The sequence below is a fragment of the Anser brachyrhynchus genome (genome assembly GCF_964034855.1).
Source record: "Anser brachyrhynchus genome assembly, chromosome: 20".
NCBI lineage: Eukaryota > Metazoa > Chordata > Aves > Anseriformes > Anatidae > Anser > Anser brachyrhynchus.
The window spans coordinates 1,960,468-1,976,145 of record NC_137713.1 but is presented as its reverse complement, the minus strand read 5'-3'; the positions used below and the strand labels follow the sequence as shown (position 1 = coordinate 1,976,145).

General features: G+C 47.9%; 1 protein-coding gene across 2 annotated transcripts; it reads left to right on the top strand.

Annotated features, from left to right (window-relative positions):
• Positions 1–165: 165 nt before the first annotated feature.
• VEZF1 (vascular endothelial zinc finger 1) lies at positions 166–13,931 on the top strand. 2 transcript variants are annotated; one of them, XM_080563519.1, is made up of 7 exons: positions 166–448; positions 5,284–5,981; positions 6,654–6,717; positions 7,712–7,895; positions 8,693–8,896; positions 11,124–11,168; positions 11,513–13,931. In XM_080563519.1, the coding sequence occupies exons 1-7, from the start codon at positions 416–418 to the stop codon at positions 11,938–11,940; spliced, it is 1,656 nt and encodes a 551-aa protein (XP_080419645.1). In that variant the 5' UTR covers positions 166–415; the 3' UTR covers positions 11,941–13,931. The 2 variants fall into 2 exon arrangements, with proteins under 2 accessions (XP_080419645.1, XP_080419646.1); XM_080563520.1 differs by lacking the exon at positions 11,124–11,168 and having other exon boundaries at positions 177–448.
• The last annotated feature ends 1,747 nt before the right edge of the window (positions 13,932–15,678 follow it).

Genomic DNA, 15,678 nt, shown 5'->3' with positions numbered 1-15,678 from the left:
GCTCGCCTCGGCTTCCCCAGCCGGGACCGGCCCATTGCCAGCCCCGCGGGGGGGGCGGCCCGCCCGCCGCGCCTCCCCGGCCCCGCCGCCCTGCCCCGCCGCCCCCGCCGCCCGGCCCCGAGCCCCGCGCCCGCCCCGAACCTCGAGGAGCGCCGGGGGCGGCGCCGCGGCGATCCGGGCCCGCGCCGCCCCGCCGGGCCGCGGCGCCGCCGCCTCCCCCCTGCGGGCCGCAGTGGTGCAGCCCGGAGGTTAGCGGAAGCGGCCGCTCGGCGCTGCCATGTTGAGCCGCCGCCGCCGCCGCCGCTTTGTTGTCGGCTCCATGTAGCTGCGGCCCGGCGCAGGAGGGGGGGGCACCGCGCCGCACCGAGCCGCCCGCCCGCCGCCGCCCGCCCGCCGAGGCCGGGACGCCCCCGCCATGGAGGCCAACTGGACCGCGTTCCTCTTTCAGGTGAGGCCCCGCCGCCGCCGCTGCCCGCGTCCCCCCCCCCCCCCCCTTCGCCCGCCCTCCTCCTCCTCCTCCTCCTCCTCCTCCTCCCTCGGCGGCCGCGGGGCTCCCCGCTAGGCCGGGGCTGTCACTCAGCGCCGCCGCCCGGCCTCCCGCCCGCCTCCCCCGGCACGGCCCCGCTCCGCTGCCCCGCGGCCAGGACCCGCTCCCCGCCCGCGGCTCCCCCCCCCCGCGAAGGGGGGGGGGGGGGCGTTTATTTTTATTTCCCTCGAGCGAGCGATGCTCGTCGGCATCGTTTTTATATGTATTTTCAAACTTTTTCCTTTCGCCCCCGGGCAGACAAAACCGCCTTTATTTTAGTTTTATTTATTTATTTATTTTATTTTCTGTCCCCCCCCCCCCCTCCCCGAAGAAAAAAAAGCCCAGCAGAAGGGCAGCAGCCGCCCGGCCGCAGCAAACCCCGCTGCCACAGCCCGCGGCCGGCGGCACGAATTAATCCCTCCTTCCCCGGCCGGCTGCCGGCGCCTTGTTTTCTTTTAAAAAAACAACAAAAAAAAACCAAACAGGCAGCGAGAGGCCGGGGGCAGGACCCGGAGGGAGAGCCCCCGGTGCCGGTTCCCCGAGCCCCGGACCCCTCCCGTTTTTTTATTTTTATTTTTATTTTTATTTTTTCTTGCCGGCTCTCCGCCGCGCCGCGTTGGGTTTTCGCCTCCTTTTGCCCCCCCCTTTTTTTTTTTTTTTTTTTTGAAACGTTGAAATGCGCGACCAGGGAAAAAAATAAATAAAGAAAGAAAGAATAACTAATAAAGGCGGGCGGGCACGCATCACCTCTGCCGAGGTAAAGCAAGGCTCTCTGCGAGCGCCCGGCTGCTTACTCACCGCCCGCCGCTGGGCTGAGCGAAGGGAGCGGGGCAGGGACCCCCCCCAGGACCCCCCTGCTCCATCCACCAGGGCACCTGATGTCCCCCCGGCCCAGGTCCTGATCTCCCCCCCCCTGCCCCGAGCGGGGCGCTTTTGGCTTCCCTTTGGCACCCGGCTGAGCCCTTCGGGGCAGAATCGCCCCGAGGCGGGCGGCAGGGCGCTGCGGCAGCCGCCCCGAGCGGTGCGAGGCAGCGTTTCCACGCACCGGCCGGCTCCTCGCCGCCTGCCCTCGTTTTTGGGCTGGCCGCTGCGTTTCCGAGCCGGCGGGGGTCCCGCTCCGGGGTCCCGCTCCGGTTCGGTAGCGGGGCCGCGCTGCTTTTAATTAGGAGTCGGCGGCGCGCTTTGCCGCCGCGCGGTTTTGTGCGGCTTGGAAGCGTCTCCACAGAAGTGTGACGTGGAAATTTTCCTCGTGCCCCCCCCCCAGCAATAAAGCTTTAAGGCCTTCCAATAAATGCTGAATATTATTTCTTGAGTCATTGTATGAAAACCAAGGGTTTAGGATGGGAGCATCCTGATGCACCCAGCAGACAGCACTGTAAAGTGCTGTTCTTCTTTCTGCTCTTAAGCTTTTCTTCTTTCTGTTCCTACCAACAGCGTGACAGCCAAAATCCAAAAGATTAGTTAAAAATGAGTAACAAAAAGTGAATTTAACCCCCCTCCCCAGCCCCTTCCCCGCCATCGGTTAAATAACTAAACCCAGTGACCGAATACGCGCACAAATTATTTTTTGAGGGCTTTTACTGAACGTACTTTCCAGCTGTTGCAGGATTTCTAAGGGAAGATTAATTTACAGCGTGTAAAACTGTAACTTTTAGCAAACTGCTTCTAGAGAAGGTTTCAATGTCTCAGTGTTGGTCTCACTAGCAATGGGACGTGTAACTGTAAACTGCTCTTTCCAAATAAAGTTACTGGGTTGTGCTTAGGCGGCGTGCTGACGGATTGTATCTTCTGAAAGAAACGATTACAGTGTCGAATAAGCAGTTCTTGTTTGGATCTTGTTCGTCCCTGAAATGCGGGTTTTGAAACCGCTTTTAGTATCTGCTGGGAAAGTGAAAGTTGTATCTGTTGGTGTTAGGAGGAATCATCCATCAAACAGGGTATTCAAGATATGACTCACGCTAATTTGTTGCTCTCGCATTAAGGCTTGAGTGCAAAAATCTTTTAGCCTCTGGCACTGGAAGTTGGTGGTGCCACATCCTACCACTCTGGGTCACGAATTGCGGATTTCTTATTTACTGCCCCCCAGGAAAGAAAGATTTAGTGATAGACGAGGGTGTTTTGCATGAGAGCCTGTCCCAGGCGATCAAAATCTGGCAAAAAATGTTGACTTGACATTAGTGCTAGGTCAAGTAAAACTGCGTTCCGTGCCGGGATAAAAACGGCTGGCGAGAGGCGTGCAGCAGGTGCTGTGTTCCCTTCTCGGGCGGCAAGTTAAAAAAAATATATAAAATAATAATCAAAAAAAAAAAATCCTGCCTGATCCTTTTTAAAATGCCCTTACTACAGACAGGCCTCGGATCCTGAGGAGTACTGGTGTTGCAGAAGGGCTCGTTGGAGAGCGCTGCTAATAACCCCGCGGAGCTGGGAGCCACGCTAAGCAGGCTTATATAAGAGCGGCTTCGTAGCACGTAGCCCGATGAATGCACATTGTCCTGCCTCCGCTGCCTGCATCCCGCCGGCGGGAGCGGGTGCATCGTTACCTCCGAGTGCTGGTGATACTTTAAGGCTTAAAAATACCCGTAAACTGCGCAAGGTTGAACCCTGTCCAAAGGATTTGGGCTCCCTATTATCCGATCTGCCAGCTCTGCCTTTGAAACCGTATCTCTGGAGCTATCCTTAGGTGCTCTTAAGTGTCTTCTGATGCAGTTAACAACATTGTTTAATGCTTATTTAAAGTTGGCTGTAAAACATCTCAGACTCTTTTTTTTTCAAATTAAAAGTGCATTTAAGTACGCAACCTGCTTAACGCTTTGCTTTCGATGTGCTCGGTGCATATTCCCTTCATCCCCGTGCAACGTAGATGCCAATGACCGCGCTTTAAAAACCCAGCGAATAAAATCCGCAGCTGTCGCTCAAGCCAGGCAAAAGTTTACCGGAGAGGATGGAGCGAGAGCCATGCCCCGCTCGGCAGCGTAGCCTCCAGGAGAGCTCTGCCTTTCCCTCTTTAGCAATCGCTGCTGCGACACGGCCCCGCAGGCTGGTGTTTGCGGTGACCGCAGCGGTGCGGCCGCGCTCAGCCTACCTGCCGCAGCCCGTCAGCGCAGGTAAAAGTGGACGGGCTGTCCCAGGCCCTAGCGATTCCAGTGAGTCTTGTCCCGTGTTACCGTGCCGAACCCAGGCTACTTTCCCCGTCAGCTAGGCTCGCGGTGTTACGGAGCACGTATTCCTGCCCACGTGGGTTAGTGTTTGTATCCACCAGTGGCTTTTATCCAAAGATCGTCGGCACCGCGCTCCCGAGAAAGGAGCAGCTGAGGCGCCGCGGGGTGCGGCCGCGTGGCAGAGCAGGACCCGACTACCTGGAGCCGAGGGAGAGGCAGACAAACCGCCGGCTGGACGCGCCGCAGTCGCTGCTCGGGATTGTGAGAGGCAAAGGGACAGGATGTAACTGAGGAGATAGTCCCAGAGCCCGCTTCGAGAAATCCTGACTTCTCGAAAGGATGCCAAGCATTTCATTAACGTAGGGAGAGCCTGAGCTTGGGCGTGCTTCGTAAAACTGTCCGTCCTCAGCCGAAATAAAAGTAGGCACGGTGGGGGCTGCAAGCAGGCAGTGTTTTACCCGGCTCTCCCGGCCTCAAGCCGTGCTGCACGGCGTGCCTGGTGAAGGAAGCCGTAGGAAAAAGTCCTGGGAGGCAGCGGTGCTGCTCCGATGGGAACGCCAGTTCCCCGAACTGGGCTTCAGACCTGGCGCGCCCCGCTGATAACCAGGCTGGGGTCAAACTGGGCTGCTGGGACCGAGGCACGTCTCGAGCGCAGATGTGCTGAAGGTGCCGGAGTGATTTATTTTAATGCTCCTTGAACAGCGCTCAACGCCCGTGCGGCTGCAGCAGCGGGGGCTGCAGCGTGGCCGAGGGGCGTTTGCCCTGGTACTGGTGGGGTCTCCCTCTGCCTTTTCCCCGCAGTTTCTCCCCCCGCTTCTGTAGCTCCCAGTCGCTCAGTATCGGCCTGAGATACTGAGTCCCCCTGTCCCCGTGTTCCCCAGGATCCAGACACCTCCCAGAGCTCATTGATTAGCTTCCCTCCCGTCTCAGAACTCTGCCGGTGACGAGAAGACCTCTCCTTAGCTGCCAGACACAAAGTGCTCAGGAACCAGCGTGCCAGGGGCCTGCCGGGCGTACAAGTGCTGCTTTAGGCAGCTCCCCACCCGAGCTGCATTGGTCTCCGTGCCAGCACGCTGCTCTGAGCGCGGCGTTTAAATACGGTGGCTTATCGCATCCCGGCTCCCGGCGGCTGCAGCCTAATCCCCGGCGTGCAGTAAGCCCGGGTTAGGTTTAGAGGCGGGGCGGTGTTTTGCAACTCCCCTCGGTACATTCATAAGCTCCAAAGATAGTCCTGCCGGGGCACCTGATACGATCGTTAGTAAAACGAGTTATCTGTTATGTAAAGATCAGGCGATACTGGGAGTAAAGATCTGACAAGCGCCTAGTTGTTTTCCATAAGAAACGTTGCCCTCCGGAAACTTAATTATGTGATTGTTACGGTGTGCGCCTTGCCGCGCTTGCTCGCCGCAGAATCTGCGCCGCGTGCGCATCGGAAGCGCGACTGGCTTTATCCTCTTCCAAAGAAAATCCTGTAACCTTTTGCAGTTGTACGTCAATGGCTTTCGGTCTAGAGTTTGCTTTCCTGTAGTCTGTAAATGCTCTCACCGCGTCAAAGCGAGCTCCCGTCCGTAGAATTTAAGTGTGAATGTTTGGTTTTAGGCACACGAAGCCTCACATCACCAACAGCAGGCAGCACAGAACAGTTTGTTGCCGCTCCTGAGCTCTGCTGTTGAGCCACCCGATCAGAAGCCGATTCTGCCCTTACCAATAACGCAGAAACCTCAGCCTGCACCAGAAACGTTAAAGGATGCTATTGTTGGGATTAAAAAGGAAAAACCTAAAACCTCCTTTGTGTGCACTTACTGCAGCAAAGCTTTCAGGGACAGCTACCATTTGAGGCGCCACGAGTCCTGCCACACGGGCGTAAAGTTAGTGTCACGGCCAAAGAAAACTCCCACCACGATGGTGCCCCTTATCTCCACCATCGCTGGTGACAACAGCCGAAGTTCGCTGGTTTCCACCATCGCGGGCATCCTGTCCACGGTCACTACGTCTTCCTCCGCCACCAACCCCAGCAGCAGTGCCGGTGCCACGGCCATGTCAGTGACTCAGACCGTGAAGAAGCCCAGCAAGCCCGTTAAGAAGAACCACGCTTGTGAGATGTGCGGGAAGGCCTTCAGGGATGTGTACCACCTCAACCGGCACAAGCTGTCCCACTCGGATGAAAAACCCTTCGAATGTCCCATTTGCAATCAGCGCTTCAAGAGAAAGGATCGCATGACCTACCACGTGAGGTCTCACGAAGGTGGCATCACGAAACCCTACACCTGCGGTGTTTGTGGAAAAGGCTTCTCGAGGTACCATGTAGAAAATCCCAGGCGAGCTCAAGTATTGGCTTCTCATAACCAGGCAGGGCTGAGCTATCGTAGCGAGGGGCTGGGAGGTGCAGGCCCCTTAGAAGATGGGCGAGGGGATGAGGAAAGGAGCCTTGCTTACCTCTAGGGCCCCCGTCTCGGTCTGAGCCAGGTGGGCGGTGAGCGAGAGCGGCCCCTCTTTTGATGACAGTGTTTTGAAACGTCGTCACGACCTCAGGACACGTGTCTGTGTCACTGGTGGTGGTCGCACAGCCCCTTCACCGGCCGTGGCAGAGGTCAGGGGCCGAGCGGGGCACGGCAGGCCAGCTCCCTCCTCGTCTCCTCGCGAGGTTGAGGCGTGCTGACAGCACTGCGGGGAAGCTTGCAACACAGAAAACTTCCACCTCTAGAGCTGTCGACCTGTCATCTACACACAAGGTAGAACCAAATTTCCAGGTCTAGAAGAACACGGTTGAGTTTCAAAGTGCAGGTTGGGTCTCGCTTGTGTTACTCTAGCTAAAAGTCACCGGGTAGGTAAGGGGACGTAGTTATTCCTGCCGTGCAGAGGGCTGGGGGCTGCAGGGGGTCGCCAGGTTCAGCACAGCTGGCCGAAGTGTCACTGCTATCTGTTTGTAACAGTATGCATTTTCTTTTCTGTTCCTCTCTTTTTTGCAGGCCTGATCATCTAAGCTGTCACGTTAAACATGTTCACTCAACAGAGAGACCCTTCAAATGCCAAGTAAGGGCTAACATGATCTATTAAGAACAATGCATCGTGGTGTAGTTAGAATCTCAGGGGAATAATCTTCCCAGAACTGTATTTGCTCCTGGACTTCCCTGTGGAGTGCAAGTTTAGGAATAAAGTCTCACCTGCATTACGTACCAGCGGTGCCGTGGTGCTGATGTAGGTGCAGAGGCAGTTTAAGAGGATGCAGTGGCTACGGCTGTAGGAAGATTAGCGGCTTTTTGCTTTCTTGGAGAGCAGTGTAGTTACGCTGCTTTATGACGTGCTTATCTTAGCACTAGGACTGTCACGGTGTCCTCAGCTCAGTGCTGGTTATTGCAGAAATGTGTGCAATGTCTTTCCCAGTACATCCATTAAAATGGAGTGGCGTAGTTGATTCTGGATCCGTTGTTTTGCTGGAACGTGAACACAAGTTGGTGTCAGTTGATGACTTAGTATAAGGGAAATAACTGGACTGCCCTCGAGCAATTAACTGTTTTGCTTGGAATACATATTCATGTTCCAACCTGCTTTTTAGTGACTCATCGTATTAAATGAAAGTTTTGTGTGGAAAGAATGGCATTAGGAAAAGGTTTTGTTTCTCTTTTCTGATTTGGATAGAAACAGAAATAATTGAGCAATTTAAGATACTGAGTTCAGATTTGTGCAGTAAAATTGTATCAGATAGCAACTTTTCCTGTTCTAGGTGTTTTTTATAAGCAACCTCTGGCTTTGCTAGGTAAGGCAACCCACTATTTTAAGACCGCTCAAGTAGCATAGAGTAAGATTTTTGTCATCTCGTAAGCCAGCTCCCATTAAGCAGCCAGGTAACTTTCAGTCTCTGTTCAACACTTTGATTTCGGTTTCTCATAAATGTAAGTAAAACTTGGGGTTGTCAGTGTGCCTAAGATACCCTGTGCACCTAGAGGGTAAAACATACAACGGGCATGCAATTCGTACTGCAATGATACTGTCTGCACTTCAAGTATAATTGTTGTCCTTCATATAGACGTGCACTGCTGCCTTTGCCACCAAAGACAGACTGCGGACACACATGGTGCGCCATGAAGGAAAGGTATCGTGTAATATCTGTGGTAAACTTCTGAGTGCAGCATATATCACCAGCCACTTAAAGACACACGGGCAGAGCCAAAGTATCAACTGTAATACCTGTAAACAAGGCATCAATAAAAGTAGGTGAACGTTTTAAAAACATTTCTAATAACAATGTGTTTGCAAAGGGATTTGCCTTTGATTATGTTAAAATGCAAGAACATACCCATCCTGTGGGTATTCGTGCCTATTAAAAATAGATATTGATAGCAGGATCTTCTTTAGCGCAAGGAATTGGCATACGTGGAATTGGTTTGCTGCTAGACTGCTACGGGGAATGTCTAAAATGCCTGATTGTTGAGCTTAATACGAAATTTGGATGTGAAATATTTTTCAAGGTGTAAGGTTTCAGCTCTGGCTTCACCAGCCAGTTCATACGAGGCATTTACAGCAGTTGGTAGAGGTGGAAACGATGAGCTATAATGTGGCCAGAGGGTAATAACACGCTGTTCTGTGATGTAAAGGTAAACTGAAAACTTTGTCATACTTGGAATAAAAAGTAAAAAGGCCTTTTACCAAAAAAAAAAAAAATGTAGCTGAGGTTTAAAAAAAAATGGAATTTGCTAATTGGCTTGAGTTCTAGAGACTCACTGTAGTCTTTTATTTCAGTCTTCCTAAAATACAAATAAAATAATGAGAAGGGAGGTTCATTTTTGGCAGAAGCCAGGTGTTCCTGATTTGCATTTTGTTTTTTAAACCTCGGAAAAGTAGTTTTATAAAGTGCATAATTAATTATATGGTTTTAAACACCTCTGTGATTTTCCTCTTGGAATCCTGCGAGATTCCACGCACTCTTTTTGGAAGAAGCCTTTCTCATCTCAGCAGAAAACAGAGTAACTTTTCAAGGTGAATTTGTGTTCTTACTTAATTGGCATAGCATGCATGAGTGAAGAGACCAGCAATCAGAAGCAGCAGCAGCAGCAACAGCAGCAGCAGCAGCAACAACAACAGCAGCAGCAGCAGCAGCAGCAGCAACAACAGCAACAGCAGCAGCAGCAGCAGCAGCATGTAACAAGTTGGCCGGGAAAGCAGGTAGAGACCCTGAGATTATGGGAAGAGGCCGTCAAAGCAAGGAAGAAAGGTAAAATGAAACAATACTTACGGTCTTGGTTTTGTAGGATAATTGAGTGTACAGTTATGTGGGGAGTTTCAGGTGTCAGAAAAGGATGCGTTACATGACAATTTCATTCCCAGTGTTAGAAATAATAGCTAAAAACTAGAAGGAGGGTAACATTACCGAAATTAAGCTGTTAAATGAACTCTTTATTACTTACTTCCCATTGGTCTCTGTGCTTAAATGTGTATGTAGCAGTCATCAATTATAAAGGGATGTTTGTATCTGCTCCAAGGCAAGAGTGTGTTTTTCTGACTTGCATGTGGTTTTGGGCTGTGTTTATGCATACTTACCAGTTGTTAACTTGTGTGCATATATATATTTGTATGTATATATATACACACATACAACACCCTGTCTTTGCATCATCACTGGCTTGCATGTGAATGCTTTCTGTGTCCCTTCTCTTTTTTCTCTCCCAGTTTATTCCATTCACTTCATCCGTGACTTAATTGCATTTGCATGAAGTTTTCTGAAACTCGTAGAACTTACTCTTCCATCCCTCTTTTTATCACAAAATCAACTACTAAGTGATAGTGCTTTTCATTACTGCTAGCGCACAGCTTACATATGCTTATCCTACCGTAACTGAAATCAAATAGCTTCCTTTTGCTGGTCGATGTGTCAGTTTTATGAAGAATAGATTGCTTCAGTTTAGTGTCTTGTTTGGAGTATGGTAGTTTAAAGCTTCCCGCTACTGCTAGCTTATTCTTCTCACAACAGTTTGATTCCTAATGCCTATCATGTGTCTCCTGCGGATTACATGTTTTAGAAGAAGTTCTTAGTGACCGCTTGCTGCTTTTCACTAGCTGTTTTTAGCAATAAATGTTCTCGACTCACCTTTTTTTCTTTTCCTCCTAAACTTCCTTTCAGTTTCTTCACTCTTTTTTTTTTCCTTTTCTAGGTCTTATTTGTGTTTTAGGCTGCCCTTTCTCCTTGATTGTTATTCCAATTGAATTCTGTGATTTGACAGTTTAGGAACAGTTTTAAAATGTGTTAAAATGTAGTAATAACAGACGTTAGATATGATCACTAAATGGATAAAGCAAATGAGTGTCAGATTTAGAAAATCTCTGAGTAACTTTCTTCTGCCTGTTCCTTCCTATGTCTTATTTGCTCTTCCTTTCCTTTCTTACTGGGGTTATTGGACATACTTTAACAAAAACAGCGGGTTTGGACAGAGTGGTGGGCGAGGGAGGTGGGTGGGGAAAAGTGTTGTCAAATTGATGATATTGGTTTAACTTAACTGAAGTGGGAAAGGGGCACGGGGTGGGGCGTTTCTTTGTGTGTTACAGTGCTTGGAAGGTGAAGCTAGACCAGTCAGTGTCGTGCCTGTGTGCTGCTCTTTTCATGCTGGTTCTCCTGTGCTAGTGCCACCTGTTGTTTTGGCTTTACAACATTATATGGGATTTTTTTTTTAGTCTAATGCTATTTATTTTCACTTTATTTTATTTTTTTTTTTTACTCTTTCCCTTCCCTCCCACCCCTCCTAGATATGGACTTTGAAGAACCAACAGTAACCCTTGAATGGGGCTAATGTTGCTTTCAAAGTTAACTCTGTCTTGGTACATTTGTATTGCCCGAGTGGCAAGAGTGGACTCTTTGCTCCTGGCTTACCTCCTGAAACGTGGGTGTAGACTGAGCTTGGTGTCCTACCCTACAAATGTGGAATAAGACACGTCTTAGAAGTGCCGTAATGTTGACATAGAATATATTTTTGTCGGTTTCTCTAGCAGCCATCCCTTTCCTTTACCCACGTCCACCAGCCCGCTTCTGTTTTTGGAGCCTTCTAGTTTGGGTAGCCGGCAGGTGGTGCTGATGCCTAGTGATCCCTCCGCTGCGTCCCGGACCACCGGTGCCCGCTCCACCAGTGCCCAGCCCTGCTAGACCCCACCGGGACCAGGGCCGGGCACTGGCCGCCTGGGTCTTCCTTGTTCGGCACTTAATTCCTGCTTACTGCAAAACAGAGTAAACCAAACCAAACCTTGGTGTGCGACTGTAGCTTGTGTGAAAGCTGAGGAGATGATGGGGGTTGAAAAATCTACTGACTGGGTAGCCGTGAATATTGCTAAGTAGAAGTACTGTGCTCAGTGGGACGACTTAGTAGGAATAATTAAGACTGAAATAAGCAGGTAAATATTGAAACGAGCTTTGCTTATCAGTCCCTAATAATGACTTTTTAAAACCTTCACAGAATGTCAGTTCACCTTTGAGAAGGCTATAGAGTACGTACCATTCGGTATGTACACTCTCTCCTCTATTTATAATGTTCCTCTTGGGAGGATTTTTTTGATTGTACGATACTGTTTTTATGAACGTCGAAACCCTCTTTATAAGACAACCTCGCTTGACTTCCCAGGAAAAAATATTGAATTCAAATGAACTGCATGAGAGTTTATATTTCTTTAGGCTATAGAATGTTAACAGTTTTAACTTACTAATAATTCCTAAAGAAAATGATTCCAGAATTTGTATCTGTACTTGTTTGATTTTTGTTTTGTTTTGTTCAGTTTTTTTTTTTAAATCTTGTCCATGGTTTTTTATGTGTTAAAAACTTTTTGTCTTTTTATGTCTCATTTTTAGAAGCTGCTAACTTGTGCCAAACCTCCACTGCTGCTACTACGCCTGTGACTCTTACTACTCCATTCAATATAACGTCCTCTGTGGCTTCTGGGACTATCACAAACCCAGTCACAGTGGCAGCTGCAATGAGCATGAGAAGTCCAGTAAATGTATCAAGTGCAGTTAATATATCCAGTCCGATGAACCTAGGGCATCCTGTAACTATAACAAGTCCGTTATCCATGACATCTCCATTAACGCTCACCACACCAGTCAATTTACCCACCCCAGTAACCGCTCCAGTGAATATAGCGCATCCAGTCACTATAACATCTCCCATGAACCTCCCCACACCGATGACGTTAGCTGGTCCGTTAAATATAGCGATGAGACCAGTAGAGAGCATGCCTTTCCTGCCCCAGGCCTTGCCCACGTCTCCTCCCTGGTAAAGAATTTCTAAACAGTATTAAAAAGGATTGAAATGGAATCCTTACCAGCAGTTCTTTTTTGGGGTTTGTTTTTTTTTGTTTTTGTTTTGTTTGTTTTGTTTTATTGTTTTTTTTTTTTTAGTTAATAATAAATTCAAACTAAGACACTGGGGCAACATGCACCATCAGAGACCATAGTAGCATCTTCCCCTGTTGATTTGGCTCACATGGTTCAACCTTGAGTTTCACTGGAGCACTTCGTTTAAAGTAAGTTTTACCTTCTAGCTGACTGATGCTGAATTAGAGCAGATACATATTTGCCAGAGTTTTGTTTTGTTTTTCCTTAAGAAAGTCATTAAAAAACAGTTTTATGTTTTGTCCCCCAAATAACTTAGAAAATTATTTTAATCTAAACACTAGCAGAGACCCCTTGGATGTGGATGGCTGATTTTAACTTGCCAGTCGTTGAGTCCACTGTTTCTGGGCTAGTGTAGAATCTTCGTCTGTGTTGATGGTTTTTTTTGGTTTTGTTTTTCTTTGTTTTTGTTTTATTTTTTGTTTTATTTTTTTTAAATGAGTAAATGCATTACAATGTTGTCATTTAAAAAAATGCATTTTGGATTAAATATGCATTTTACCTTTGGGAATATGATAATTTCAGGCAGCATTCCCTATGGGAAAGGTGATACCAGCTCTGATATGCAAAGCATATGATAACTTATCATTCTAACTTCAACATATAATAGGGATTGTGACCTGATATTTGGAGATGTAAATATTACCCAACATATTACCCTAAGGGAATATAGCATTGTAGTCAACATTTTTTTAAAAAAAACTGTTATTGTTTGGTGAGAAACAGCCATGGCTGACAGAAGAGGAGTCGAAATGTATGTAAACATGGTCTCTGAACAGTCAGACCCCTATGGGACTCTTACCTAGGAGCAAAAGGAGTGCTTTGAAACTTAAGAAATATTGCTTTAAGCTGGAAGATTCTGGAGGCACTGGGTATGATTTTTATGCCCTCTGCTTCCCAATCAAAACCTGCTGGTGTTACAGCAGGGGACAGACGTGTTAGTTGTTCACTAGAAGTTTTGTCTTATATTAAATTGTATACAGTTTTTATTCTAACCACTAACTAGGTAGGATGCCCCTTCAGGACAAGCAGAGAGCGTCTTTTAATTTCTCCCCTATTTCTTAATCAAGTGTTGTGCAAATCTGTTCAACTTTGTAAATATTTGCAAACATCATCATTTTTACGTTATTCTTCTATTGTGTTAACACATTTCTATCAATTTGTGGGAGTTCTGGGGTGATGGTTTGAGCTGTCCAGCCCAGAACTTCTCCGCAAATGGTCACACATGTTTAAGCTACATGTGCTTTTTATTTCTTAACCTGTTTATCTGTACATAACGTAGAAAGCAAAATCTAGGGAAACAGATATACTTTCTAGACTATCATGTCACATATTCACGTTTTAAAACTTTGTTTTTAAAAAAAAAAAGAAAACACCCTAAAACCAAGACTCTACATTTTAAAAAAAAAAAATTTACAGTTGAGATGTTTTTATTTTAATGAAGCTGAAAGCTATGGAGATTAGTGTGTGTGCATTTTCACAGAGTGCTAGCAGGGCTGACTAGTCAAAATGGACTGCTTCCGTTTCTACCCTGCCGTGTCAGTACAAGCAGTGATTGCCAGACTTTGGGTCAGGTGACAGGTATCTGTATCATTACGTGAAACTGTTCTAGGGGCTTGGACTACATAGTAAAACAAAAACAACAAAAAAATAGAGCTTAGTGTAAAATAATTTTATAAATGATCTTTTGTACTTTAGGACATCAAATTGTACAACTTTTGTATATATAAAAGCTTAGGAACTTTCTGTTTAGCAGAAAGGAAACACATTCCTACACTTTTAATGTATATGTTTGTTATAATGTCCATGTAAACATATGCCCTATGTTTGTGCCTTTTAATTAGTTTGTCTCAATAAACAAAAATGTAGAGAAGAATATGTAGCTATGACTTTGTTACCACTGTTCTTACTCCAGATGTATAGAGGTCTTCGTTTTTGCACTGTGTAGAGCGTTGCGTGCAGGCAGCTGCATGACTTAGGCTGGTACGGCCACAACGAGGCACGTGAGTTGAATGCACCCCGGCAAAAAAAAATCTCCCTCCCTTAGCATAGAGCAGCCCGCGCCGCGGGGCGCTGCATGTTGGGATGTGTAGTTCCCACGCCATCTCCGTTACCCACGCCAACGATACCAACTTGCACCAGTTTTACGTAGCAGGCACAGCGGTCTGGGTCTGGGCAAACCGCAGATGACCCTTAGGTGAAGTTTGGGTGTCCCTGAGCTTAACAAACAAAAGCGTTAAAAGCCAATGTGAAAATGTGTACTAGAAGTGGTTATCTATGAATTACTTACAATAAACAGGTGTGAGACTTAATTGTATGTTGTCAATTACTGTAGTATTGACAGGGGATCCTCCGCACAGCTAGCGTGCCCCGCTGGCGCTATTTTTATCCCAGCAGTGGCAGTAGAGCAAACACATTAAACACTGGCACGGAAATTTTTCAGTGTGACAGAGACTTCCCAAACCACTAAGCATGGTGCTTTTAGCCTGGGATAGGAAAAGGGCTGTTTCCTTTCTATTTTCTGTTGGTTCTGCTCGACCGTACCTGGTTTATGTCCACAAAGCCACATTAGCTAATTGTCAACCTGTTTCATCTGTACTTGGGTAAACATTTGCATTGTGCTGTGCATAAACGGTTCCGAGGTGTGCTCCTTAGCTGTCTCAGTGCAGACGTTAATTTCACTTGTAATGCCATCGTCTGAAATACATTAAGCCGTGCTCTGACAACCGAAAGCTACCTGGTCAAGTAGTTTGTACAGCAGGCGGGCCACCTTCCGATCGGTGCTTCGCCTGCAGCAGGAGGAGGCAGCGAGGCCAGCTGCTGTCGGAGGCGCCGTGCAGTTACACAACAGCACCGGGTGATTTATATGGCAACTCGTGTCACTGCAGCGCCGGGGAAATGAAGGCTGTAAGAAAATGGTAGGTCTGAAGAACAGATGCTTCTGCTACACCGAGTGAGTTTCTGTGCAGCCGATACGCTCAGCCTAGTTTATTTCTCGGAAACTTTGAGGCTGGATCTGGTCCAACATCCAGGGAAGCGTATTGCCGCCGCTGATGTGAGTGGGCTTTATATCGAGCCCATTCAGGTCTCCGATTGCAAGTAGTTCAATAGGGTTTTTTTTTTTTTCTTCTTAAGTTTCCCTAAGCGCTCAGGATGAGGGTAACAGCTTAGCACTGACCGAAGGTTTTGGAGTTGAGTTTTGCCTTGGAAGGATTTGTGCTGTGGAAAGGCAGAGCAGTCAGATCAGTGACACCAAAACTCAGCCTCTGCGCAAGAACCTGCGGGGTGACCGCTTTTGTGCTGGCTGCATGCTCCCGGGGAGGTGGGCCAGCAGGAAGTAAGTATTACAGCTCGGCTACCAACACTGCCGTGGAACTGTGTAAACGACTCGCCTTCGGCCTGTTTGCTCTTTATTTGCAATGCCCGCAACTTTCAGAGGGTGTTTGGGGTGAGCAGAAATCTGGGATTTGGCCATTTACGTCTTGCCCTTGGAGAGTTATGCCTAAGTGTTGTAAATTGGCAACTTCCTGCTGTTTAGTCCAAGGTAGATCACAGACGAGAGAGAAAAATGTGTGTTATTCTTAGCATATGAGTTAAATTCTATTTGCCATTGTTCACAAAAG

Coding starts and splice junctions, on each gene's coding strand:
- VEZF1 (XM_080563519.1), top strand. CDS start 416: ATGGAGGCCAACTGGACCGCGTTCCTCTTTCAG. Junction 5,982..6,653: donor TGTGGAAAAGGCTTCTCGAG/GTACCATGTAGA, acceptor TCTTTTTTGCAG/GCCTGATCATCTAAGCTGTC. Junction 6,718..7,711: donor AGAGACCCTTCAAATGCCAA/GTAAGGGCTAAC, acceptor TCCTTCATATAG/ACGTGCACTGCTGCCTTTGC.